Source organism: Papio anubis, chromosome 5, assembly GCF_008728515.1.
Source record: "Papio anubis isolate 15944 chromosome 5, Panubis1.0, whole genome shotgun sequence".
NCBI lineage: Eukaryota > Metazoa > Chordata > Mammalia > Primates > Cercopithecidae > Papio > Papio anubis.
In genome coordinates this window covers 13,949,667-13,974,316 of record NC_044980.1, presented here as the reverse complement: position 1 = coordinate 13,974,316, position 24,650 = coordinate 13,949,667, and the positions used below count along the sequence as shown (strand labels likewise).

Sequence of the window (24,650 nt, the reverse complement as noted above, 5' to 3'; positions counted from 1 at the left end):
AGACAAGGTTTCACCATGTTGGCCAGGCTGGTCTCTAACTCCTGACCTCAGGTAATCTGCCTGCCTCGGCCTCCCAAAGTGCCAGGCTACCTTTTAAACTCTAACTTCTACCACTCCCACTCCCCAATCCACTCCCTATGAGGATTGACTTTTTTCCCATCTCCATTGGTTCCCAATGTAGATTGGTATAACATTGCTTTATTAGTATTTGGTTTTCATTAGGCCTTCTATTACAGTGTGATCTCCTCTTGAGTGCAGACTGTATCATTCATCTTTACATCCCCACATCTAGCCCAGTTCCTGGCATGTAGTAAGTAACTAGTAAATGTTTGCTTGTTTCATTTGAAATTAATAAAAATTTATTGAAGTTTAATTTCCTCCTTGTTCTTTGGGTTTTTGTTTTGTTTTGTTTTAGTTGGAGTTTGAGTTTTATTTATTTATTTTTTTTTTTTTTGAGGCAGAGTCTCGCTCTGTTGCCAGGTTGGAGTGCAGTGGCGTAATCTCGGCTCACTGCAATCTCCCCCTCCCAGGTTGAAGCGGCTCTCCTGCCTCAACCTCCTGAGTAGCTGGGAGACTATGCGCCACCACGCCCAGCTAATTTTTGTATTTTTAGTAGAGATGGGGTTTCACCATGTTGGCCAGGATGGTCTCCATCTCTTGACCTCGTGATCTGCCCGCCTCCATGTCCCAAAGTGCTGATTACAGGCGTGAGCCACCATGCCTGGCCTATTTCCTCCTTTTTCTTTTAATGAAAGTTAGCGGATCACGAGGTCAGGAGATCGAGACCATCCTGGCTAACATGGTGAAACCCCGTCTCTATTAAGAAATACAAAAAACTAGCCGGGCGAGGTGGCGGGCGTCTGTAGTCCCAGCTACTCGGGAGGCTGAGGCCGGAGAATGGCATGAACCCGGGAGGCGGAGCTTGCAGTGAGCTGAGATCCGGCCACTGCACTCCAGCCCGGGCGACAGAGCGAGACTCCGTCTCAAAAAAAAAAAAAAAAAAAAAAAAAAAAAATTTCAGAGTATCTTTATGACTATTATCCTTGGAGACATCCCAGCAGTGTGAAGTTATAGAGACCACGCAGCTGATAGGAATTTTTTTCCCCAGGTGTCATAATAATTGCTAGTGAGTTTCCCAAAAGCTTTGTGAAGGCCAGGTAAACATGGTCAGCTGTGGTGCCTGCTCTAAGATTTTTGACAAATAAGAGATGAAGGCTGGCAGAGCCCATGCTTCTGAAATGCTCTCATATCTGAAATAATGTATGGCAGGGTAATGACAAAAGTAGCAACTAAAGAAACCTCTTAAACCTGTCTTTCTCTTACCCTGTTATATAAAGGCTTTTGTTGAAGACTGTCAATTCTCATAACCCAGTAATGAATCATGGTTAAACTAACAAAACACATACAGCAAAACAAAAGCAAAAACTGTGATTCTGGTGATACCACCAGAGAAAAGCTCAAGGCCAACTTTATTTAATCCTTCCTGTAGCATCCTCAAGAGACAGAAAATTAGATCAGGTGCAATGGCTCACACCTGTAATCCCAGCACTTTGGGAGGCTAAGGTGGGTGGATCATTTGAGGTCAGGAGTTGGAGACCAGCCTGGCCAATGTGGTGAAACCCCGCCTCTACTAAAAATACAAAAATTAGCCAGGTATGGTGGCGGGCACCTGTAGTCCCAGCTACCCGGGAGGCTAAGGCAGGAGAATCACTTGAACCTGGGAGATGGAGATTGCAGTGAGCCGAGATTGCGCTACTGCACTCCAGTCTAGGCGACAGAGCGAGACTCCATCTCAAAAAAAAAAAAAAAAAAAAAAGAGAGAGAAAATTAGAGCAGCAGTTCAATTATCTTCTAGTGATATCAAAAGTAGAACTCAGGTCTTCTGACTTCTACTATGTATTTATTTAAAAAAAAAATAAACCTAACCAGGAATTATTTGGATAAAATATAAAAAGTACTTCAGATGATGCTGTTTTGACTGTAATAAACTAGAGCAAAATTATTTACAGTTTTAAATACTGAATGGGAATTTCAGATCTTTGTAAATGAAATGATCCATGAACTATTATATCACCATCATTTCTGTCTAATAAAGTAACCATTTGAAAATCATTTCTGTCCAATAACCATTTGGAAAATATTATCTACCCTTTTGAACAAATTAAAATCTTATATTAAATGTTGAAGGCTAGGCACGGTGGCTTATGCCTGTAATCCCAGCACTTTGGGAGGCTGAGGAGGGTGGATCACTTGAGGTCAGGAGTTCAAGACCAGCCTGGCCAACAAGGTGAAACCCCATTTCTACTAAACATACAAAAATTAGCCGGGTGTGGTGCTGTATACCTACAGTCCCAGCTACTTGGGAGGCTGAGGTAGGAGGATCACCTAAGCCTGGAAGGTCGAGATTGCAGTGAGCTGTGATCATGCCACTGCACTGTATAACCTGGGCAACAGAGGGAGACTCCATCAAAAAACAAAACAAAACAAAAGAAGTTTAAATGATTCTTCAATTACATTCATACCAATTTTTGTTTTTAGCAGGAAGAACATTCCCTTAAGCCCATAGTGGAGAACAGCCAGATATATTTTCAGCTTAGCACTGCGAGAATTAGAAGATATTTTTCAACTTAATGTAGGCACTGGGTAAATACTGTCTGGGAAAGTTTTAAGACAATAAATCTGATCTTGGTTAACTCACTAGTGATTGTTTAAATTCTGCTTTTCAGTAAGGGGGAAAAGCTCTTGCAAAAGGTAATAGTTTCTGTTTTAAAAATAACTTAATTTCTCTCTGTGTGAAAGGAATACATTTTCTTACAAAATAACAGATTTTGAAAACAGGAGCTTAATACCTGTTAGGGTAGAAAACAGTTCTGTGCTTCCATTTACTTTTTTTCTGACTATCATTTCCAAGCAGACTTTGTTTTATTGAGAAGAAAGAAGGCTCAAGATAATGAGAAAGGTGCAGCGCTGGGGGCATGCCTCTTCTGCAGGTACAGATGTCACTTATGCTGTGTCATCCAGTTTCATAAACAAGTATTTTACCAGAGAGAAACTAAGAGTTTTGTTTCATATGGTATTTCCCAATGTTTATGTAGTGAAATGACTTCCCTGTTTTATAATGAGCTACTCAGAGTATAGATATTGAAATTCTCACTATGTTAATATTAACAAACCCTTGGAGAGTTGCTGAGGAAAGGATTGGGAAGAATCAGAGAAAGATTGCCTTTGAAAACAGTCCTTTACACAATGAAGAAAGTGAAAACACGACCCACAGAATGGGAGAAAACATTTGCAAATCATATACTAATAAGGGACTTGTATCAGAATATGTAAATAACTCTTTTACCTCAACAGTAAAAAGAAAAATAACCCAACTTTTAAAACATGGGCAAAGAGGCCAGGCATGGTGACTCAGGCCTGTAATCCCAGCACTTTGGGAGGCTGAGGCAAGCCGATCATCTGAGGTCAGGATTTCAAGACCAGCCTGGCTAACATGGTAAAACCCCATCTCTACTTAAAATACAAAAATTAGCTGGGTAGTGGCACATGTCTGTAATCCCAGCTACTCAGGAGGCTGAGGTAGGAAAATCACTTGAAGCCAGGAGGCAGACGTTGCAGTGAGCTGAGATCATGCCACTGCACTGCAACCTGGGTAACAAGGTGAGACTCCATCTGATATGGTTTGGTTGTGTGCCCATCCAAGTGTCATCTCAAATTGTAACTCTCATAATTCCTGTATGTTGTGGGAGGGACCTGGTGGGAGATAATTGAATCATGGGGGTGGTTTCCCCCACACTGTTCTTGTGGTAGTGAATAAATCTAACAAGATCTGATGGTTTTATAAGGGGTTGCCCCTTTCACTTGGCTCTCATTTTTCCTTTTGCCTGACGCCATGTAAGATGTGCCTTTCGCCTTCTGCCATAATTGTGAGGCACCCCCAGCCACGTGGAACTGAGTCCATTAAACCTCTTTTTCTTTATAAATTACCCAGTCTCAGGGATGTCTTTATCAGCAGCATGAAAATGGACAAATAAACTGTCTCAAAACAAGGGGGGCAAACAATTCAAATAGACATTTCTCCAAAGAAGATAACACGTGGCCAATAAATATATGAAAAAAATGCTCAACATTATTAGTTATCAGGAATATCTAAGTGCAAATCAAAACCATGATGAGATACAACTTCATACCCCCTAGAATGACTACCGTCAAGAACACAGACAATAACAAATGTTGGAGAGGATGTAGAGAAATTAGAACCTTTGTACATGTAAGAATGTAAAATAGTGCCACTGCTTTGGAAAAGTATCTGTCAGTTCCTCAAAATGTTAAACAAAGAAATAGTATAGCCCAGCAATTCCACTCGTAGGTATATACCCAAGAGACCTGAAAACATCCCCATACAAAAATCTTATACATGGAAGCTCACAGCAACATTATTTGTAATAGACAAAAAATAGAAACAACTCAAATATCCATCAACTGACGAATAGATCAATAAAATGGAGTATATCGGTTGGGCATGGTGGCTCATGTCTGTAATCCCATCACTTTGGGAGGCTGAGGCAGGTGGATCACTTGAGCCCAGGAGTTCAATTACAGACTGACCCACATGGCAAAACCTCGTTGCTACAAAAAATTAGCCAGGTGTTGTGGCACATGCCTGTAGTCCCAGCTACCTGGGAGGCTGAGGTGAGAGGCTCGTTTGAGCCCTGAAGGTTGAGGCTGCAGTGAGCCATGATTGCACCACTATACTCCAGCCTGGGTGCTGGAGTGAGACCCTGTCTCAAAACAAACAAAAAAAGTTCAAACAATGGACTATTTGTCAGTAAAAAGAAATGAAGTAGTGATGCATATTACTACATGGATAATCCTTGCAAATATTATGCTACCTGAAAGAAGCCAGTCACGAAGGACCCTATAGTGTATGATTCCCATCTATATGAAATGTTCAGAATAGGCAAATCTATAAAGACAAAGTAAATTTGTGGTTGCTGGAGGCTGAGGGGTTGGGGAATGGGGATTGAATGCTAGTGGATACAGAGCTTTATTTGATGGTACTAAAAATGTTCCAAATTTAGATCGTGGTGAAGGTTCCACAACTTTGTGAATATATTACAATCCACTGAATTATACGTTTTAAAATGTGAATTTAATGATATGTAAACTCAATAAATCTATTTTTAAAATCTCTCTTCGAAAGCTTAAAAAGGAAAAAATTGATAACATTATTTTAATTTTTATTAATATTGTTTTCGTTGGTAACAGAAGCCGAGGAGAAAACATGAACAGAAATTGGTGAAGGCCATCATCGGACCTAGTAGTTGCATCCTGTTCAGCACCACAGACAGCTCCCTCGCAAATGCCGTTCTTTCAAAAGGTAGCATACTAAAGGCAGCTACTGAGACTCTGCAGGGTTTTCTAAAAGTGACATTTCTATTACCCATTTCTTCTTTTCAGCACTGCCATACGTAATGGCATCCATTATTGCTTTCATGTGTACATTCTGTGATATAGCATCAATCTGCTACACTACCCCATTAATCCATTCATTTAACAAAATACGTTGTTATACGCCAGATACTCTTAGACAAGTCACTTACCCTATTAGCTTCTTTTCCTTATCCAAAACTTGTGGATAATTACACATGTTTGATAAACTAGGACAGTATTTGTGAAATAATCCCTATTGCTTGTATTCATTTGAACACGTTATCCCATTGCATTATTATGAAATTTATTTTATTCTGGGAGCACAGAATATCTTGTTACATTAGAAGCCCAGATGAGTGTCCTGGATATACTCAGGTTTAGAATTCATTCAGTTAAGTTTTCATGGTAAGAATGGCCTCTTAAAAATAAATTTTATTGCATTTATTTAAGGTGTACAACATGTTCTGGGATACATATAGTAAAATAGTTACTATAGTAAAGCAAATTAACATATGAATCATCTCATATAGTTCCTCGCCCCACCCCCCCAATTTTTTCTGGCAAGAGTTCCTGAAATCTACTCTTTAAGTAAAACTCCTAATTACAGTATTATTACCTACAGTCCTGTTTTACATCCTACATATCTGCTACTTTTTAGCCTGTGACCTACATCTCCCCGTTTGTACTCCACCACACCCCTGCCATTTTATTTACTGTGTATTTGACTTTTTTTTTTTTTAGATTTCATATATGAGATCATGCAGTATTTTTCTGTGTCTGGCTTATTTCACTTAGCATAATGTCCTTCAGATTCATCCATTTTGTGGCAAATGCCAGGATTTCCTTTTTAAGGCTGAATAATCTCTCTCTCTCTCTCTTTCTCTCTCTGTGTGTGTGTGTGTTTTATTTGCTCACCTATCAATGCACACCTTGGTTGTTTCCAGATCTTGGCTATTGTGACTGATGCCGCAATGAACACAACAGTGCAGATATATAAACTTAACTGAACTCTTGCCAGAAAAAATGGGGGATGGGGTTGAGGTAATTATATGAGATGATTCATATGTTAATTTGCTTGACTATAGTAACTGTTTTACTATATTTATCTCGGAACATGTTGTACACCTTAAATATATGCAATAAAATTTATTTTTTAAAGACCATTCTTACCATGAATATTTAACAACGCTGCAATGAACACAACAGTGCAGATATATTTATGAGGTGGTGATTTCAACTCCTTTGGTTATATATCCAGAAGAGAAATTGTTGGATTATATGATAGTCCTATTTTTTATTTAGGAACCTCCATACTCTTTTCCACAGTGGCTTCATCAATCTATATTCCCACCACCATTGTACCAGGGTTCCCTTCTCCCTGCATTTTCTCCAACATTTATCTCTTGCCTTTTTGATAATAGCCATCCTAATAAGTATGAGGTGATATTTCATAGTGATTTGATTTGCATTTCCCTGATGAGTAGCGACGCTGAGCATCTTTTCATATACCTGCCCTTCTTGAGCACGCTTCAGATGGGTGCAAATTCCCAAGACATAGCTGTGGACCTGGCCTGGAAATGGGCCCATTTTTAAGGATGATGAAAGAATTGCAAGCTATGTATCTAATCCATCACCTTCCTAAATGCAGTCCAATGCTGAAGTTCAACACAAAATTGCAGATACATGTCCCTACATATATTTCTATATGATCAGTCTTGTCATGAAAGGATTTGTCTGTAAGGAGGATGTTAATCCCAACCCCACATAACACTGTTGTAAAATAATTCTGTATTTCTTCAAAACAAGAAATTGTATAGAAAAGTCCCATAAGTGTTTGAACAGTGAAATTGTGTCAAATTATGTAATCTCTTTGATCCTCACATTCTTTTCCATATGACTGGGGTAGGCAGGTCGACAAGACAATCTACAAAGATCTAACTCAATGTGTGTGGTTCAGTTTCGTTGTTTTTATTACTCTCATTCCTCCTCAAATGGCTCAGATTTAGTTGCCATTTAGGTCTCTTGCTCATATTTAAATATCAAAAGAACTAGCACAGGATACCTACTTCTGCCAAATTCCATACAACCAGATGCTGCTTCTTCAGGAAGAAAAACAATAATTACTGATATTTAAAGGGCACAGGGTGGAAGGCACACGCACACACTTGACCTCTCAATGTCCATTATTTCCTTTGCTGTGGCTTAAGAAAGAACTCTGTGTAAGAGGTCAGAGCACACTTCTGTGGGAGTCCTGGGGTTCAGTATTACAAAAGCTGTAAACAGTAGTAAATAACACTTGTCTTCCTGAAGAAAGAAAGCACATCATTCTGAGAAGGCGCAAACACGAGCCCTTAACATTTTGGAAGTCTGGAAGATGGATCTTGAGTCCAAATGTTTCAAAAAGCAAAGGCTTCCCATTTCCACTCCATACTAATTCTTTAATCCTTACCTTTTATTTCAGTGACGAATTTATTATTTTCTTAAACTCTAAGCCTATCTGAAAGATCACTATTCTCCTTTTGCAGTGCACAGAATCTCAGCAGTCTGCACATCTTTCCTTTAATGATTTCCCCCAACTTGCCTATTTGCTATATCCTCCTCTGAGGCTCAGACATGCCATTTTATCTCACATCACTCAGCCACATTTATTATATGTTAGTAACATTTCCCAGTTTTACTAATGTATTAATTTTTTTTTCTGGTTAGTTTTAGGCCTACATCAGAAAACAACTATTTTATACTGTAGTAACACTTGAAATGAGAGATGGAAAATAAAATTTGAATTTATTAAAAAATGTACCTAGTACCTAAAACTACCTATATATAAGCCATCAACACAAATTACATCAACTTCCTTCAAGATAATGGCAAACCATAATATGTCTATTACATTGGACTTAGGACCATAAATTCAATTCCCACAGATTCATAGCATGAAAGCATTTGCAAGCCATGCCTTCTTCAGTTTGGGCTCCAGACTCAGGAATGCAATTGGATCATGTACTGCAGGTAGACACTCATCTCTGTGCACATTTTTCTCTGTGGTTCCTCTTCTGCTTTCCAGTACAAAGGTGTATCTTGGGCACACTCAGATTTTTCTTTTCGGGAAACAACTTTCCCCCTCTGCAATCTTGGTGGGACTGTACTTACAGGTAGCAGCCCTCCTGCTACTGAAACCCTAAGGGGTCCTGAGCACCTCCTGGTAGGTCCTGGTCTATCTACAGAATGAGCATGTGATGAGTCCAGTGCTGTCTTCCACAGCTTTGCCATCTGTGCCAGTGTAAATTTGGAAGACTGGAATTCATTCATGCCAGTGGCAGCAACCTGCCCAGAATTCTCCAGCAATAGGCCATTCCTGGAGTTGCTGCTTCCCTGCTGGAGTTGCCTGAATTCAAAGTCTGGTCTTTCTAATAATTTCCTTTTTCTTTTTTTTTTTTCCCCCCCAGTCAGTCAAAGTCAGTTCCTGCTGCTTGCAACCAAAGAGCTCTGACCAATTCATTTCTCACTTCCAGTGGAGTATCTTGCCATGTTTAATGACCACTTATAGGAGCCAGTGTTGTGTGCCAATACCAGCTAAAATGCTAAAGCATTTTTAACAGGCCAGAAACATTGTCTTAGGAGAATTATTACACAAAGAGTCTCTGCCTTCTCTCCAGAAAACTAGAGATTCAAAGAACACTATAAAATACATAAAAAGAATTTGGGTCATAATTTTCTGTACCTTCAAACCTCATATTTTTAGTTTTAATTTTAATAAAATACAATGTTATTGAAACTACATTGAAGTTCTAGAATCTAAGACCCCATCCTAAGTCAATTCAATGTTTTCACATGTTCATGTCAAGTTCTACTGCTGCTCTATGTTCTGAACTCATTTTTAGTATTAACCATATTGTCACAGAGATATTATAGTTAACACTTTTGGGTAACATTTTGTCATGCATGTTTCCATTTTGCCAGTCTCCTTTATTTTTTCCTTCCCCTCTCTGTCCCACCACCCATAGATAATGCTAGCAGTCCAATGTTTCTCCTTCTACACTTTCTCCATTCTCAAGCTATTGTGTATGTAGATATGTATGTATGTATATATATATGTACACATACATATATACAGAGATATATAGGTATGGTGAAGTTTTAGTTGTTGCTTTCTAAACATTGAATCAAAATGGAACTATACTCTATACATAACTCTGCAAGTTGCTTTTTTCACTTCACAATACATTATAAAATTCTCTCTGGTCAGATGGATCAAATTCATTCATTTTAATTGGAGAATTTATACAATTTACACTAATGATATGGCTGAGATTAGATCTACCATCTTGCTATTTGTTCTCTATTCACCTCATCTGTTCTTTGTTCATTTTTTCCCTTATTTCCTGCTATTGGTTAACTACATGTCTACATTTTAGTTTTCAGTGGTAGTGCCAATGTTTATAATACATATCCCTAACGTACCAAGCCTACTTTAAATAATATTTGAATGTTATAACTTTATAACAGTATACTTCCATTTTCCCTTTTCTTTTTTTTTTTTTTTTTTTTTTTTTTTTTGAGACAGTGTCTCACTCCGTTGCCAGGCTGGAGTACAGAGGCATGACCTCGGCTCACTGCAACCTCCACCTCCCAAGTTCAAGCGATTCTCCTGCTTCAGCCTCCCAAGTAGCTGGGATTTCAGCCGCATACCACCATGCCCAGCTAATTTTTGTATTTTTAGTACAGACAGGGTTTCACCATGTTGGCCAGGATGGTCTCGATCTCTTGACCTCGTGATCCATCCACCTTGGCCTCCCAAAGTGCTGGGATTACAGGCGTGAGCCACCACACTCGGCCTCATCTTTTGTGCTATTGTTATCACACATTTTATTTCAGCATAAGTAATGAACCCCACTATGCATTTGTTAATTTTGCTTTACATAGCCAATTGCTTTTTTTTTTTTTTTTTGAGATGGAGTCTCACTCTGTTGCCCAGGCTGGAGCATAATGGCATGATCTCGGCTCACTTTAACCTCCACCTCCCGGGTTCAAGCCATTCTCCTGCCTCAGCCTCCCGAGCAGTTGGGATTACAGGCATATGCCACCACACCCGGCTAATTTTTGTATTTTTGGTAGAGACAGGGTCTCACCATGTTGCCAGGCTGGTCTTGAACTCCTGCCCACCTTGGCCTCCCAAAGTGCTGGGATTACAGGCATGAGCCACCACACCCAGCCAGTCAATTGCTTTTAAAATAAATTTTTAAATAAGAATGAAATACATTTATACTTAGCATTCCTTATGCTCTCCATCCCTTTGCATAGATCTAAGTTTCCATCTGGTTTTATCTTTCTTCTGCCTGAAGAACTTTCCTTAATATTACATACAGTGCAGATCTCGTGGTAACAAAGTCTCTCAGCTTTTGTCTTTAAAAGTCTTTGTTTTTTATTTATTTTTATTTATTATTATTTTGAGATGGAGTTCTACTCCGTGGCCCAAACTGGAGTGCAGTGGTGCGATCTCGGCTCACTGCAACCTCCACCTCCTGGGTTCAAGCAATTCTCCTGCCTCAGCCTCCTGAGTAGTTGGGAGTACAGCCATGCACCACCATGCCTGGCTCATCTTTGTATTTTTAGTAGAGATGGGGTTTGGCCATGTTGGCCAGGTTGGTCTCGAACTCATGACCTCAGGTGATCCGCCCACCTCAGACTCCCAAAGTGCTAGGACTACAAGCGTGAGCCACCACGCCCAGCCTAAAAGTCTTTATTTTAAGGTGAAATTTTAATGTAATAGATGAGGTCTCAGTATGTTGCCCAGCCTGAAATGCAATGGCTATTCACAGACACAGTCACAGCACACGATAACACTGAACATCTAGGCTTAAGTGATCCTTCTAACTCAGCCACCAGCATGCCCAGCCTAGGGTAAAAATTTTAAAGGATGTTTTGCTAGATGTGGAATTCTACATTGACCCCAAAAAATGTTTTATTCAGTAAAGGTGTCATACCATTATCTTCTGATTTGCATCATTTCTAAAAAGAAATCTGTCTCATTCTTTTATTCTTCTGTATCTCATATGCATTTTTTTCTCTGGCTGATTTTAAGATTTTATTACTGTTTCTCAGCGATTTGGGTATGATATGGTTCAGTGTGATCTTTTTGTGTGTTTATCCTACTTGGGTTTTGTGAAGGTCCTTGGATCTGTTTTTATCAAATTTGAATTTTTTTCAGCCATTATTTCTTCAATGTTTTTGTGTTTTGTTTTTGTTTTTGAGACAGGGTCTCAGCCTGTCATGTAGACTGGAGTGCAGCGATGCAATCACAGCTCACTGCAGTCTCAAACTCCAGGGTTCAAGTATTTCTTCTGCCTCAGCCTCCCAAGTAGCTGGGACTTCTAGGCGTGTGCCATCACACCCAGCTAATTTTTTTTTTTTTTTTTTCAGTAGAGATGAGGTCTCGGTATGTTACCCAGGCTAGTCTCAAACTCCTGAGCTCAAGGTATACTCCCACGTCAGCCTCCCAAAGTGTTGGGATTACAGGCGTGAGCCATGGCACCCGGCCTCCTTCCTGCCCCTGACCCCCCCGCCAAACACACACTTTACTGGGACTGTAATTACAAGAATAATTACCCCCAAGTTACTGAGGCCCCATTTTTTTCCATTGCTGTTCTATTTCAGTTTGAATAATTTCTATTGCTACAACTTCAAGTTCATTGATCTTTTCTTTTTCCATATAGAAGATGCAGTTAATCCCATCCAACGTATTTTCCATTTCAGATATTGTATTTTTCACCTCTAGAATTTCCATTTGGTTTTTAAATATCTTCACTCTCTCTCCTGATTATAAAGATATTTAAACAAATTGAGCATATATGTAACAGCTATTTCAAAGTCCTTGCCTACTAATTCCATTGTCTGCCATTGTTGGGTCTTTTTCTATTGACTGCTTCTTTTTTAACTCTTGGTTATGGGTCACATTTTCCTGCTTCTTGGCATGTCTAGTAATTTTTTATTGGCTGGTGAACATTGAGTTAAGTATCTGTACTTTGCCATGTTCCCTTAAAGAATGGCTTTGTTAGAAGACAAGTTACTGGAAAATCAGATTTGTTTGATTCTTTCATGGCTTCTTTTTAAACGTTTTGAGGGTAGGTTTGAAGTAGCCTCTATTCTGGGATAGTTTAGCTCTACTACTAAGGCATGACCCTTCTGGATCTCTTGAAAAGTCGCTTTGGAAGCCAATTCTCTCGAAAGGATAATACGGAAGTTCCCTGACTCGATCTTAACAATATACTCATAAAATTCTATCTCCACTATGATAAAGCTCAAAACCAAAGAGTTGTTGTAAAGGACTGTGGAATATGAGATTGGCTGCAGTTACATAGAATGACCAATAGTGTGACAAGATGAATGCTGAGAAATGTTTAGGATGCTCCTGTAAAGTAGCTATCAGAGGGTCAATCATTAATCACAACGTTTGTAATTTAGTATGATACTTAATTCTCTCTATATACAAATATTTAACAGCCTTTTAGTCTGCCACATAGATGACGATGATCTTCCTGGTCCCTGTTGGGATACAATGATACCAAAGATCAGATCACTCTAACCATGTACCTCCGTAGGACCATCAGCTGTAGGACCATCAGCCGTAGGACCATCAGCCGACACACAGGAACTGTGGAAAACAATGAACACTTGGTTAGAATGTTTAAGAGGTTGTCCCTCATCATTATGTGCCTTTGTTTACATTCTGGAACTTTATAAACCTCTTTAAGTGCATTGTGTGGAGAGGTCCCTTTCCAGTTCATATTTGAAAATGCCTACTTGGTTTCATCCATCTGAAAATGTCTGGTTACAATTTTTCATCACTGCCCCATGTTTAACACAATAACTGACTTTGAAAGTCCCATTATCTACAGATAGTTTAGGAGTAAGGTAAGGAAATGGCTTTGGAACCATTTGAAATCACTTCACCATATGTATTTACTTCCTTTTTCCTGAGCTGGAGTAACTATGGGTACTGCACCAACAGTACCTGTCCTATAAGGTACTCGCTCCTTCCCATAGTTATTTAACGTGGAGACTGAGGTTATTCGAATGAAACTGCAAGTCCGTCTGCTTTTGATACTGTCTTTCTATAGCACTGTTCAACATGATTACTCATTCCACCAGGTGTTGATCATTAACTTGTAAGAAATATTTTCTCTTTTCTGTATTTATTTTTAAAACAAAGCAAAACAAAAAAACTAGAACTCTCCCCTTGGCTTGGTTTAGTTCCATTGTTAACTTTTGGAATGTAGATAAATTTAATGTCTCCAACACACATTGATCCAGAAATACAGTTAGTGGCATTATCCATTTACAATACCAAACTATCTTTTCTGATATTCACTATGAAGCCCTCCAAAGATTTCTTGTTTTTATTTACTTCAAAGTCTACAAAACCACAAATGCAACTCTGACTAATAAGAACAGCCACCAGGTTTACCTTTTTAAGGGTCTGGGTACTCTGTCCTGTTCCCTGGACCCAGGATGTACCTTAACAAATACAATATCCTATAGAAGTCATAATAGGCATGGGGGAAAAATATCTCATTACAGTAAACATAAAACTAGCCGTGAAAGAGCTGCTGGGAATTCTGTGCACGTAGCTTCAGATCATGAGATCTGACCTTCGTGCTCATGCTTAAGAGCGGAGGAACTAATTTCTCACTGCCGGTAAGAATTTACTACTCATGGCACAAAGAGAACAACACATTAAGGAAGTTGTCATGGAACTCAAAGGAAGCTAACAATGACAGATCCAGCGTCTGCACCATTAAGTTCAGGTACTGAAGCCAGAATGCTTTGCAAACAGAGCTAACCAGCTGCCACCAAAAGTGGGGCTGAAAACGTACCTAGTTTCAGGTTTAGAGGACAAAAGGAACTGTAATCCATTTCCATCAAAATACTGGAGTAACACTCACAGAGCTTTTTTCTGAATTTTAAAAACAGCACATGAGTATGTTTTCAGCTATTTAAACAAACCAAAAACAACAAACCTGCCCATGAAGGGGATTGTTCTGGGCATCTGTAGCTTTTTTTCCTATGTTCTACTACTTCATAGGAGCAACCTGGCATGAGTGCTACCCTAAGATTGTGTCACCAAGCAGTTGTCTTTGTTCCTCTCAAATGAACTAACATCTTTATGAGTGAGGATTCTAGTTGGATAACTGCCAATTTCAGTTATGCACTGATCTGAACAGGCTTCATCTGCCATCATGAAAGGGGAAAGGTGAGAAGCCTAACATGTATTAGATATGGTTTCAGATGTGGTTCTGCTCTAAGGGCTCCCTTTCCCCACACTGTGGCTACAGATGATTGTCTAGAGATGGGCAGGTAGTTCAAGGGCCATAGTGCCATAGAATCTCAGCCAATCAGATTTTGCTTCTCAGGAATCTGAACCAGTGGACTAAGGTGCAGTTCTGTTCAGTAGTAGGAGCAACTTCACATTCCAGGGATGAGGAGTGGGGACAGAGGTAGAGAAAGACAGAGACAAAGTGAGGAGGAAGGAGAGAGAAATGTACAGCATAAGGCATAGCAATCTTGAGATGTGAGACCTCATGGACCAGCAGAAATGCAGCCAGTAACCTTAATTCTTGACTTTACAGGTTTCAGGCAACTTCCAGTGAGGACTGGCTGTACTTCCTGCCCTGGTGGTGTGGGGGATTCTCCCTATCCAACTCACTTAAGAGGTTTCCTACCCTCACAACCTAAAGTGCTTGAACAGAACCCAAAGAATATTAGAAGTTATTTCTTGCCCCCCCCCCTTTTTTTTTTTGAGATGGAGTCTCACTCTGTTGCCCAGGCTGGAGTGCAGTGGTGCAACCTCAGCCTCCTGGGTTCAAGCAACTCTCTTGCCTCAGCCTCCCGAGTAGCTGGGACTACAGGCATGCACCAGCTAAATTTCTTGCATTTCTAACAAGATAGACTTAGGCTTAGGCAATATTTCCTACTAATTATATGTGTGTGTGTGCCAGACTGGAGTGCAGTAGCGTGATCTTGGTTTACTGCAACCTCCGCCTCCCAGGTTCAAGTGATTCTCCTGCCCCAGCCTTCCAAGTAGCTGGGATTACAGGCACTTGCCACCCACCACGCCTGGCTAATTTTTGTATTTTTAGTACAGACATAGTTTCACTACGTTAGCCAGGCTTGTCTCAATCTCCTGACCTCAGGTGATCCAGCCACCGCGGCCTCCCAAAGTGTTGAGATTACAGGCGTGAGCCACCATGTCCAGCCTAATTATATTAATAAAACAAACAAGCTCATAAACATTTGTCATTCACGATAAAAATACACACAGAATTGGGATTCATGAATTTGCTCAAAGCTCTTCTTAGTGTAGACATTTAACCTGGGCCTCCTCTTCAGCCACACCATACTTGAGGCCTGCAAATGCCAAGCAAGCAGTTTGTCTTTTAGAGAGCGTCAAAACTGTGAGGAAACCAAAGGATGATGGATGTGTCCAGGTTAATACACAGTTTGGTGGAAAAGAGACCATCCAATGCCACCTGCTGTTTAAGAACTCCCTCCAATCCCACTTGGCATCAAACGGGACTTTGCTCTGTAAGCCTCTAGGGTCCTCATTTTTTTCTGATTTCCGTTGTGCATGTCGTCTGCGTCCCTGTTTCCAATTTGATACTTATTTGAATGGACTTGAGTGTTCCTGCCATGGCTCTGTTGATCCAGGCCACCCATGCCTCTGCTCTTGCTTCCTATTTGCCACACCAGCTCAACTGTACATTGCATCTCCAACCCGGAACCTGCATGGAGGCTCCACTGAGCCCAGGAAGGGCAGCTGGCAGGTGAGGGTGAGGGTGGGGCATCTTCCATAGGCAGTGGAACACGGTGTGTGCATTCCCACGACATTTGTTTTTTTTTTTTCAATTGAGATGGAGTCTTACTCTGTTGGCAGGCTGGAGTGCAGTGGCACAATCTCAGCTCACTGCAACCTCTGCCTCCAGGGTCAAGCAATTCTCCTGCCTCAGCCTCCCGAGTAGCTGGGATTACAGGCACCTGCAACCATGCTCGGCTAATTTTTTGTATTTTTAGTAGAGATGAGGTTTCACCATGTTGGCCAGGCTGGTTTCGAATGCCTCACTTCAAGTGATCTGCCCGCCTCGGCCTCCCAAAGTGCTGGGATTACAAGTGTGAGCCACCATGCCCAGGCCCCAGGACATCTCAAGGTTCTCCATTCTTAGGATCTGTGATCCCACTAAATAACATTCTTTCACAGGCATATCAGTTCAGCAACCTGTTTCTAGGTGAACTTGATGGCCCTGGTTAATTTTAACCTCACTAGAGATACACTGTTTGCAAAACGTGGTTTGACTTTTGTCCATTCTATAGGCCACCCTGACTTGATGATATGTCAGCATATGTTTCTGTCCTCTACATCTAAAAACTTGCTCTCTTCAAGTCCTGGATCAATAAAAGGAAATTTCCGGAGATCATAATCACAGTTAGATTCTTTGCCTCTTTGAGAAATAACAGCTGAGCTTGGTTCTCATTATCAACTTGCAATCTGGAATTCCTCTGACATTTATATGAGCACTGTTCTAGTCCTAACGATATGAGACCCACATCCGTTCCCATAAGGAACTTGAAATCCAGTAAAGAAATAAAATGTGATGCTTTTTCTTAAGCACAAAGAACTGTGAACTGAAGCAGGTTCTTGCTGATTTTTTCTGAGGGACTGGAGAAACCCATGAATGTCTTCTCAAGACAGTATCTTCTTCCTGCAATGTGCATCTCGGTAGTGGGACTATCTGGCTGATCCAGGGACCTCCTGCCAATACGGCCCTTTATGCAAATCAGGAAAAGGCATCCCCACTGGCGCAGGGCTTGGCCTAGACTGAGCCTTATTGGTAGAAAAAGACAATCCTTCCTTTGGGGCAGTTGATACCTCAAGCCCTCCATGGCTTGGAGAGAAGATCTCAGCTTCAGTCACCTCCTCAGTCAAGGACCACTATGCAAGATGCGGGTGCACAAGCCCATACGGTGGCCCTAGCTGGAACAGTAATAGCAAAAACCTCAAAGCACTGCCCTCCTACTCTAGGCAAAATCTCAGCCACCAAATAACAGAATCTGTTGAATCTTGCCTGAAACTCATATTTTAGTGCTACTAAAGTGTGGAAGTCTTTATTACCACACTGCAAGATTAAGTACAGAAACTGAAAGTGTTTAGAAACTGTTATAGCAATCTGATCTTGGTACTATATTTTTATTGTATTTATGAAAGTACCAATCTGCAAAGGATTAGAATTTTTAAAACTCATCCTTTACCACGGATAGTTTAAAAAGCACTGTTTTACAATGATGTTTCAAAAGGAAAAAGCTATTTTATTGCCTGCTTTAAAAAGAGGACCTGTGGTGTGTCCCTCGGTATAGTACAAAGAACACATTGTTTCAATTCGCTTATAAAGACATACAGGAGGAACTGTCCCAAATGCAACTACTAATCTAACTGGTCTCGCAAGCAGATTGGAGCACTTCATTGTTACCCTGTGAAATACACACCAAATGGAAAAATTAATTTTACTTACTTAACCATTTGCTGATAGATGAGTTAACCACAGATCAAAAACACTTTGGGTTTTCCTTTTAATACTGAGTTTTCCTTTTAAATGCTGAGTTTTCCTTTTAATGTGTATGGCTAAAGGTAGCTTTTCATAAGAGATGTAAACATTTGTCTGTCCTACTTACCCACAATGATACCAAAATGTTACAACAAACACCATTTTTACCAGGCGTCCCATCTCTGCCCCTTTTTATTTCAGGGAGTCACAGATGTGCCTACTAGGAATCACATTACACTGAAACTCCCACCACACCCAAGCGGCTTTTCTGGTCCTCTCCTTCGTCGTCAGTCTGTACCAGCTGCTTCTCCTCACCTTGCCCTGGAGTTCTTTCCATGAATCTCTTGGTCCAGCAGAAAAGCCGGCACCCAAAGGAAGTCCGGATACATGCCGGGCAGTGGACAAAGCCATGACCTGACATGGACTTGAAGCAGTTCCCAGGTTGCTTCCCAGAGTCTGTCTTTGGAGATGGCAGCGATGACAAGAAATGGGGCCAGGAGTGTCTGAGCCATTTGTGTTTGGCCCAGTGAGTTTGTTGACAAATGATAAGGCACAATGGGGTAAAGTCACAAACCATCCTTAAAGCATTCCAGTGCCACTGATTGGTGCTTCATGCACCTTTTCAAACTTGTAAACGAGCAAAACAAAATCATGATTGCTGACACCTTCATGTTTCTGTTTTAATTTTTTTTTTTTTTTTTGAGACGGAGTCTCGCTCTGTTGCCCAGGCTGGAGTGCAGTGGCGCAATCTTGGCTCACTGCAAGCTCCCCCTCCCTGGGTTCACGCCATTCTCCTGCCTCAGCCTCCCAAGTAGCTGGGACTACAGGTGCACACCACCATGCCCGGCTAATTTTTTGTATTTTTAGTAGAGACGGGGTTTCACTGTGTTAGCCAGGATGGTCTCGATCTCCTGACCTCGTGATCCACCCGCCTCGGCCTCCCAAAGTGCTGGGATTATAGGCGTGAGCCACCGCGCCCGGCTCTGTTTTAAATTTATACTCGTGTGGAAATGGGTTTTACAACCCACCTAGACTATGATGAAAATACTTCAAACATGTACTTCTTTATTCAAGGATATTCTCTTGACTAAACTTCCCAAGAATCATTATAAATAAGTGAGTGATCCTCACTGGTCTGGTGGCAGCAAAATGCTTAACAATCTAAGACCTGATGGTACTGACTATAAGGACCAATACATCAATTAAAAACAGAAATTTGATTTTTTTAAACAGAACAAGACACCAGCTAGGATGGTAACTTTAGCATTCTACAGCAGTCTGCTCACACAGCCCTCCTCCATGCTGGCTCTTGGGTCACACTGTTCCCACATGGAGCTCGAGTCTCCTCCAACACATTCCATGAGCTTCAAGTGCAGAGACATGGTGTACACTTCAGGCTGTTCTACAGAGCACTCCAGTCCATGGGTGGCTGAATACGTGAGTGAGTGTCCACTTTTAAACCAAGTTGATATTAAGCATAAATATAATCCGAATGAGCTTTCATTTTCTTGGCCTAAAGGAATATGATGGGATTAAAACAAAAATGAATTAAGGAAAGATCCACTGTTCTGAACAAATAACACAGAAGTGATTGAACAATTTGGACCCACTAAATTTTGTGTCTAGCTGTAAAATGGACATTGTGATAAAAATAGGATTTGAAGGAAACTGAATAGCTAATTTGTCAATTAAATAATTAAAACTTTTAAAAAGTGCATGGCTATAGGGAAAAGTATACCTACATATAGTCAATAACTTAATTAAATAATGTTCAACTATGACAAGCCACCCTATAGACAGTTAAAGTTTCAGATCCATGAAAATACATATATATATATATTTTTTTTTTCTTTGTTTTACACAGTAACTGGTCTTATTAAGCAGTGTGAAAAACATTCTTGCAAACAGAATCATATAGCTTTAGGAATTTGCTATTTAAGAGAAAATGATTGCTAATTCTGGAATTAGTCATCCCTTTATTCACGTTTGTATATATTTTCACATATTGGGTTAGTCATCAGTTTAAAACAGTCACATACTTTGATGTAGAATTCCAACATTTCCAGAGCATTCAGAAAAGTTACATATTTTTTTCCCATCCTCAAGACCAGCTTGGACAGAATTAAAATTGTCTTTCTTTGGTCTCACTAAAATAGGAGAAATTCATCTGACTGAGAACAACAAATATTTCCATCCAATACCCACTTGCAGAAAAGTCCTGGGAAAATTCATGTTAATGCCCCCTGATCCAGGCTGCTCTTCTCTCTTGGAGGTTAAACCCATCCTCCACCAGCTTAGTCTGGAGGTCTCCTGTCCCCTAGACTAAGTTCCCTGGGGACTTTCACCTGACTCTCCCTTGGGTGGAAATGACTTTGGTTCAAGACCATGAGGACACTCAAGAAATTCAAGTCACCAGGGTGGTTCTGAATTAATAGTTTCTTGGGGACTTTTCGATGATAATATTCTAAGTTGCGTCCAGAAGCCACCCACAGTTATAGTTTTACTTTGGAGATAAAACACGATTTTCCTGATCCATTTGGTCACCTAACTCCCTCTTACGTTGTACTTCTCCACTGAGGATCTTTAAGCCCAGAGGAAATACTCAGATTAGAAGGGTATGATGAAAAGATAGCATGAAAAGGAAAAGGAATCCAGGTACCAGGTAGGGAATTAAAGTTGCCTGCTTTGAAAAAACATCAGCCTTGGAGATTTAAAAAAGTTCTGAGAGTGGATGGTGGTGAGGGTTGCACAACAATGTGTATATGCTTAATGTCACTGTTACTTAAAAATTGTTAAGGCCAGGCGCAGTGGTTCACGCCTGTAATCCCAGCACTTTGGGACGCTGAGGTGGGCAGATCGCCCAAGGTCAGGAGTTCAAAACCAGCCTGGCTAATATGGTGAAATCCCATTTCTACTAAAAATACAAAAAATTAGTTAAGCATAGTGGTGGGCACCTGTAATCCCAGCTACTTGGGAGGCTGAGGCAGGAGAATCGCTTGAACCTAGGAGGTGGAGGCTGCAGTGAGCTGAGATTGTGCCATTGCACTCCAGCCTGGGCAAAAAGAGCAAAACTCCGTCTCAAAAAAATAAAAATTGTTAAAATATAAATTATATGTTATGCATATTTTACCACAGTAAAAGTCATCCTTGTACTAATATTCATACAACCCCTCAGTATGGACACGTAAGGCCAAAATTTAAGACAGAAATGTATCCTAAAATCAAAAAATGACAAGGGCATTATGTTTGCATTTTTGCTACAGTTCTCTCACCATTTGAAACATATAAGGTTAGAAAGACATTTAAATGTTGGCATCACACAGGAAGCTCACCTCAAATTTATTGTTGACATTTAAAAGTGGTGCTAATTTATATGCAGCTCCTTCTGGCTACTTAATTTGTTATATTCATTATACAACTGAATAAAAACAAACAAAACAAAACAACACCTCATACCTCCTCCCTAAGAACCTGTTTTGATATCTTCCCAAAATACAGCAACTATCTAAATGTCCTCTGACTTTTTACTTTCACTAGATTGAAATCTTTTTCACAACTTGGTTCTCTAAAGAATTCTTGCCCCCCTTCACCACACCACAACATGATGGGCTGACTGAGGTCACAGAGCTACAGGCTGCCAATCCTGGTGAAAAAATTTTTCCTTTCAGTCCTGGATCGATGTGGAAATAATTACATTGGTAAGGAGATCCAAGGTGAGTGGTAATACACAAATGCCAGGTAGGCTCCTGGACAGCTCAAGTGGAGCCAAAACTTCGGAGCAACAATTCTGTAAGTATCAGCCACAGCAGCCCATGGCAGGCTGTCACCAGAAAGGGCAGCGTTCATGCTTTCTTGGTTACAGTAACACATCAGGGGGAAATCTTCTAACACTGTCAGTTAAATGACAGGGGTTATGCAAAACCATAGATGTTTCCAAACAGGCAGGGACTGTAGAGGTCAATGAAGAACTCTTGTTTGTGTGGCTAAGCACATTAATCTTCAACCAGAAAACAAAATGACAGTGGGAACAAGCTACCATCAGACATGATTCATGTAGTACACACGATGGATCATCCCCATTGCAAAAGAATATGAATGTTAACTTCAGACATGACAGCATTTAACACACTCCCTTTTAATTTATGGCAGAAATAATATGAACATCTGGGAAAATGTTAGTGCTAAATATCTCGTGAAGTAAGTCATTCTTAGAAAGGGATTTGTGACTTTGAAGTAAAATATAATTAGCAAAATTTTAAAAATTATTCTTATGTACTGAAACTCAAAACAGACTAGCAAAGTACCTCCAAAATAAAAATTATCAAATTAAACTAGGAAAGTATTTCCAAAATAAAGATGACCAAAAACTAGCCTGAGAATACTAGTTTTCTGTTGCTATAACATGTTACAAACTTAGTGGCTTAAACACAAATCTATTATCTTACAGTTCGGCAGATTAGAGGTCCAACACAGGCTTCACTGGGCTAAAATCAAGGTGTTGGCAGGGCTGTGTTCCTTCTGGAAGCTATGGGGAAGTTTCTGTTTCCTTTCCAGTCTCAATTCTACAGGCTGCCTGCACTCCCTGGCTTATGGACCCTTCCTCCATCTTCGAAGCCAGCAATGGGACATCTCTCTCTAACTGTTCTTCCATATTTCACATTTCCCTCTGACTCTGACACTCCTCCAATTCCCTCTTTCACTTTTAAGGACCATTCTGATTACACTGGGCCCACCTGGAGAACCCAGAAAAATCTCCCTATTTCAAAATCCATCAGTGGATTAGCATCTCAGTTACACCTGCAACCTTAATTCTCCTTTCCCATTTAACCCATTTAGCCCTTCACAGGCTCTGAGGATTCAGACACAGATATCTTTGGGGAGCATGGGGCATTATTCTGCCTACCATAATGAGATTCCACACATTAAATACACATTAAATGTACCACAGTTTAATATTTTTGTGATAGTTCAATAACTGTCATTTGCTTTAATCTACAGAATTTTTAAAATCTAAATAAAACTATTAAGCTGGCCAGATAAAATAGTAACAAAAAAAGTAAAGAAATATAAAACAAACTGTACAGCATTACAAAGTAGTGGTTATTTCTCTGTATGTCTATGTGTATATATGTATATACAAAACTATACATAGATACATGTATGTATATAAACATACGTATGTATATATACATACATACACTTAATCAAATGGTTATCAAAAATTAAAATATAACAAAGATTCCTGGGAAAGTCATGCTTATAAAATAAGGCCATGTTTCTAAAAATCCCCCAAATCAGTCCAAGATAAGATTTTTAATGAAGAACATAAAGGTTAAAGAAATTCTTTCTCTCCAGGTTAGCCGTTTTTCCCTACTTGTTTTCTTCTTGCTTTTTGCTGTTGTTGTCCATATTAAACTTCTTTGTGCTCTTAAAGGCTCGCCATCATGTGAAGTGGCCACGCCCCTTATGGACAAAGTCAAGCCACTAACACCCAAATATATCAGTGCAGCTGCTTCAGAGGAAATCACTGAAAAATAAAGGAAAACCATCCATGCATGGCTGTATCCAGTGTACCTGTAATCCTGGAGAAAAGGTCCTAATTCCTTCCATGCTGAAATGCTAGCTTTGGTTTCAGAGAGATACTTTACTTGCAACTGTGACCACTGTCACTGGTGAGCACCGCTGTTCGGCCCCCAGCGGACTTAAAAGACTGGAATGTGGTAGTGGCGGTCGTTCTCAGTCAGCAGGGAGATCTCCGGCCAGTCCCTGAGAGGCTCCTCTGGGTAGCAGACTTCAAAGTCTCTGGAGTTAAACTTGAACAGTCTGAACACTTTTATCTTTACTTCAAGGGAGTATCCAAGTATAAACATATCGATCTGTGGATGAGATGAAAGACAGGTCACAGATACACACTTGCAAATTCCTGCCTCCCAACATGGTGGGGGGAAGTGTTCCTCTGCGGTTTATGAAATCATCTGCTTGTTGACAGACCTGCCCATACACCACTGAGTGGGCACAGAGTTCAGAACAAACGCTCATTGTGTGGAAGGAAGGGGAACGAGCATAGGAACAACTCTGTAGACTAGCATGTAAAAATCACAGGAAAAAGCTACTTGAAAAAAAATTAGTGAAAAAATAAAAGAACACTCACGATAAAAACTACATTATTTTCCAATCAGTTATATATCATTTTATATCCATTTGTTTAAAAATGTCAGATAATTTTGTTCACCCTCTAGGAAAGCAAAACAAAAAAGAAACTCTTGTCTAGAGGGATAAAAGCATTTTCTGGCTTTAGAAAGTTTCAATTAATTTCTATTTATCTGCAATAGGTAACCAAATAGCTTTCCCAAAACTATCTCATTTTCCAACTGGACTTTTTCCTGGTGAACGCCTATGTGAGAACCTGTTAGCATCTGGGAAGCAGTGTGAGCGGTCAGAAAGGCCCCCAGGATTGGTGTTCTCTGGCCATAGGTCTGAGGAGACACAAAGCAGCCAACACAGAGAAATGAATGTATTAGTCTTCTTTTCCTCATATGAGGGGTGATAGTATCAATCAACCACCTCTGTGCAGTTGCTTGTATCACCACTGAAAAGTCAACCCCAGACACCTCTGTGTTCAAA

The 24,650-nt window shown here is 40.2% G+C and overlaps 1 protein-coding gene and 1 long non-coding RNA gene across 4 annotated transcripts in view; one reads left to right on the top strand and one right to left on the bottom strand.

Annotated features, from left to right (window-relative positions):
* The first annotated feature begins 237 nt into the window (after positions 1–237).
* On the top strand, positions 238–21,627 carry LOC110743428. Of its 2 annotated transcripts, none has more exons than XR_004183649.1 (4): positions 238–310; positions 2,912–2,990; positions 5,269–5,380; positions 21,564–21,627. It is a non-coding gene; the product is annotated as an uncharacterized LOC110743428 (long non-coding RNA). The 2 variants fall into 2 exon arrangements; XR_004183650.1 differs by lacking the exon at positions 21,564–21,627 and adding an exon at positions 12,954–13,221.
* OTULINL (OTU deubiquitinase with linear linkage specificity like) overlaps positions 19,075–24,650 on the bottom strand; it is a 33,570-nt gene continuing 27,994 nt past the window's right edge. The window contains exons 8-9 of one of the 2 annotated variants that reach the window (XR_002522437.2): positions 23,601–23,902; positions 19,075–19,539 (exon numbers count right to left, since the gene is read on the bottom strand). Coding sequence is in view for 1 of the 2 variants with exons in the window: in XM_003899510.4 (XP_003899559.2) it covers positions 23,729–23,902 (174 nt within the window). In the remaining variant the exon portion in view is untranslated. Of the gene's footprint in view, positions 19,540–21,327; positions 23,903–24,650 lie in introns of those variants that run through there. The other variant, XM_003899510.4, reaches the window with a different exon arrangement.